This window comes from Pyxicephalus adspersus, unplaced genomic scaffold (assembly GCF_032062135.1).
Source record: "Pyxicephalus adspersus unplaced genomic scaffold, UCB_Pads_2.0 Sca2495, whole genome shotgun sequence".
NCBI lineage: Eukaryota > Metazoa > Chordata > Amphibia > Anura > Pyxicephalidae > Pyxicephalus > Pyxicephalus adspersus.
The window spans coordinates 1-3,965 of record NW_027319501.1 but is presented as its reverse complement, the minus strand read 5'-3'; the positions used below and the strand labels follow the sequence as shown (position 1 = coordinate 3,965).

The 3,965-nt window shown below is 40.3% G+C and overlaps 1 protein-coding gene across 1 annotated transcript; it reads right to left on the bottom strand.

The window, feature by feature from the left end:
• Window positions 1–26: 26 nt before the first annotated feature.
• LOC140321334 (ubiquitin carboxyl-terminal hydrolase 47-like) lies at window positions 27–3,583 on the bottom strand (the record flags this gene model as incomplete). Its single annotated transcript, XM_072398129.1, is given in 8 exon segments — window positions 27–82; window positions 179–255; window positions 636–764; window positions 1,447–1,606; window positions 1,608–1,687; window positions 2,543–2,692; window positions 3,275–3,354; window positions 3,438–3,583. Coding segments are annotated over 8 exon segments (878 nt in total), but the record flags the coding sequence as incomplete, so codon positions are not given.
• Window positions 3,584–3,965: the final 382 nt, after the last annotated feature.

Below are 3,965 nucleotides of genomic sequence, written 5' to 3'. Positions count from 1 at the left end.
TACACCAGACACCAATGCCCACTTACTAGCGTTTTTGGCAGGATTCTTTAATCGATACATAAGCATGTAAGCGTTGGTAGAGCTGTGGGAAAAAAAAAATAGGAGTTATTGCCATTTTAAACATTTTTAATATGTTGTAGGGTATGAATAATTAATCAGCAGGAAAAGTTGTACATACCTGGCAAAGGCACTGGAGTAATAGCCTCGGTTTCCTGTAGATCCTCCATAGGTTTTCTTAATGTCCTCTTGAGTTATCTGTATTAAAAAAGCACAACCTTTATTATTGCAAAATACATAAAGGGTAGTAATAATGCAGCTCAATAATAGCAAATCATATTTAATGGGGATTGTCACTGAAAGAGCAGAAGACTTTTCTATATTTTAGCGATAGCTGAGAAACTGTGTAAAGTACATATAAATGAACAGAGTAAAGGACTTTCAGTGGTAATAACAAGACTACATTGTGCTGCGGGTTCTTTAGACAGGTTTCTTTAATCAGGTTCTTTTTAAATAAAGAATCTGCAGTGCTTAGTGGGTCATGTTTATTGTTTACAAGTAACAGGGACCTTGGCGGGAGCTCATTATCTGGTACTGTGCAATGCAGTAAAAGATGATGAAGATGTCTGGTAACTTACCCGGCTGACATGCTGGTCATTAAAACTATACCACTGGTCATCCGAGAAGGACCTGATGCAGGCATAGTAGTGTCCACCTGCCGCGCTGCCTGAATGGACCATTACGGAAAAAAGTTCATACAAACAATTCTAGAAAAAAAAAATGTGCGTAAGATTAAAAATGATATATTTTACATCTAGAAATGGTAAATAAAAGGCAGAAATTTCATGAATGAGTATATGCAGACAGGTTTAATGTCAACCCTACTTCTTAAAATGTATGAAAGGGGGGCACATTCAGTACACAATGCAATACATATGTTTCTATGATACACCTTTATAACAAAAATGGAAATTTTTGGAAAAAATGCAGCAGAGTAGGATGACAACGCTGTCTGAGCTGCACTTTAAACATTGTCTAAGTTTTTCCTGCTGCATCACCTAATACCTCCCTTTTGTGTTATGAAGTTGAGGAGAGGTGGAGGTATTTTCTAGAGCAGCAGGAGAGAGCTAGACAAGGCCTGCCAACTCTGCTTTGGATAAAAGGGTGGCAGAGACAGTTGTCAGCTCTCTGAAGTTTGCAACTAACCAGATTTTCAGCAAAACATATTTTCTCCAGACAAAAAAGCTGAATACAGAGAAAATACATATGTGGGAACCGCTTTACCTTCCCATAGGATTTGTATTTCTGTCCACTAAATTATGATATTTCTATAGCTCTGATAACATGATGTCTCTTTGAAAGCAAAGTTGGATTCATTTGTGTCTTTTATATCTGCCTATAGCTCTCAAGCACTAAACATTTTTTAAAGGAGTTCATAAGGTATTTTACCTTATCTGAAGACTTGTTTAGCTTATCCACGCTGCTGTTACTCTCTAGACAAATTCCCTCGTCCAAGGTGTCATCATTGCAGAAGTCATTGCTCATCTGGTCGCTGTGACAGCTTCCTTCATTCTCCGCTCCACTGTCTGTGCAGCTCTCCGTCTGAGGATTTCTTCTTACAGCGCTCACAGAAGTACTGGTTGGGACCGTCAAGAGTTTCTGGCTGGATGAATGCATGGAGAGCTTCTTCCTGGCAAAACCAAATAGAATGCATACAGAAATGAAGACTAACATAAGTATTTGACAACATTTAGAGTTGTCTTGACAAAAAGTATATATAAATTTTATATATAAAGTTGTATTGACCAAAATATGCACCCCACCTTACTCATTTAATGACGATAGAAAGCATGTGACAAATCCCATATGACAGTTTACAGTATTTTTGCTTCAAACAACTGCACAGGAAGTAAAGTATATGCTGCTGCGGGAGCCAATTTAAAGAGAAATTGTTGCTTTGTACTACATGGGTAAAGCTGTACACTATCCTATCTTTCCTCTCCTGATGAACTGCCAAGCTTTCCACCTTCACCCTTTCCTATTGTCAAGTTGATTCCTGACTGGTAAATTAGCCACTGAAGTAGGACAGGAACATTCACAAAGGTGCTACCAGGCTGTTCAGTTCGATCTTGTTATTACAGGGAGTAGGCGCTTGCCTCTATGGCTAGCTGAGGCTAAGGCAGGATACTTCCAGCCAGCTTTGGCTTAAGCTAGGTACACATATAAGGCTACTAGTGGTCCAAGACAAATGGTTGCAATTCCTCATACATGTGTACAGTGGTCCTTTAACATCATTTATGAGTCTGCCAGCTCTTTGCATTCCTATGAAGGCGAGCACAGTGGGGTTCTGCCACAACCCTCTGACATCTGTTGGACACCTGTACTGGGTTTTAGAACTAAAGCTTGGAAGGCAACTTCTGATGATGAGGCAACTTCTGAAGGCAAATCTTTAATACACCTTATCCAGCCCACAAAACTATTATTTAAAAAAAAACCTCTAGCACCAGCAACATGCTGGATATGAGCATAAAGTACAGGTACTCACCACACTACCAAACGCTGTGCTGGAGCCATACGGCCTGATGACAAGAGGGATGTCCAAAAAGGTGTCAATCCGCCAGCTTTCATAACCGCACTCCAAGCATCGGACGTAATCCTTTAGCTTGCCCTGATACAGCTGATTGATGAGGTCGGCCTGCCAATAACAATATAAAATATTAAACTGGATTAGAGTGGATGAATAGTCTAGAAGAATATTCAGTATATCATTGCAACACGTGTTTAGGCCCTATTAAATGATGAAGGGACAGGTAAATACCCCTTGTATTGATGTGTTAGAAAGGCAGTGAGCGCCTAAATTCCACAAGGGAGCCAACAATGCTGCCTCTGCTCCCATTCGAAATCCCCTCTCCTTTATAACATAATGCATCTGTTCTGTGGTCCCACAAAAAAAAAAAACTAGGGTAGGCCAGGCAACATTATTTGGAATTTCACTGCAGCAGGAGCAGTGTTGTCAACTCATTACCACAAGTTAAATGCCCATGAATTGCTGGATGGATCAATTTGAATTTTTGTTCTGCTTTCAGGATTTTAGGCACACACTAAAGTATGCAAAACATTTTTTACATTGCTTTTATTTTGCCCAGGAGTACAAATTCTTTTTCCCATTTCCACGGAAAGTTGCAATTTGAGGGCACTCAGTGACAGAGGAAGGAGGAGCTGTAATAAGCAATACGGTGTAAATTTGGAAGTAAACTCTCCCCCAAAGTACACTCACCTGTTCAGTCTGCTTCCATTTCTGCTCCAGAGCATCAAACATAACCCTGCAGAGCTCCTGTACATCATGCTGCTGCCAGGCTGCCAAAGAAAACAAGAGTCAGGGCTTAGATCATGCCAAGGCGACATCATCCTTTAAGACTGGATAGAATTTTCATTGTTACCTTCGCTGCTATCCCAGCCAAAACTCCGGGTCACATCTGTTGTTTCAATCGCTCTTTTTTTACTGGTCTGTAATAGGACGAAGAGCCTCTGCAGCTGGTAGGGGATGCTGGTTACTGGGTCCTCTTCTGAATCTTCAAATTCCCACCTGTTGCAAAGAAAGTTAAAGCTAAATGCCAAACAAATATATTGATATAAATAAATTGATGTATGTAATAAATAACCAAAAAAGTTTTTGGGGACTGTAGAGCACCTTAACCTGTACTGTGTGCATCAACTGCCTTAACACTTGCATATTATACCTTGTAAGAGTAGCAGTGACATTGTGTGCACAAAGGATGAGCAGAGAGCAGAGCCCCATAGGCCCACCAATTACAGGCTGCATCACTGAAAACAACTTAGGGGGGGTGGATACAAGACCAGATAAGCTACATAAAGAAGTAGCGGTAGTGACTGGTCTTTATTAAAGGAAGTTCCAGCACAGACACAATTTTTTTCTGCACCAATCGTGGTTAAATTTGTGGCTAAAT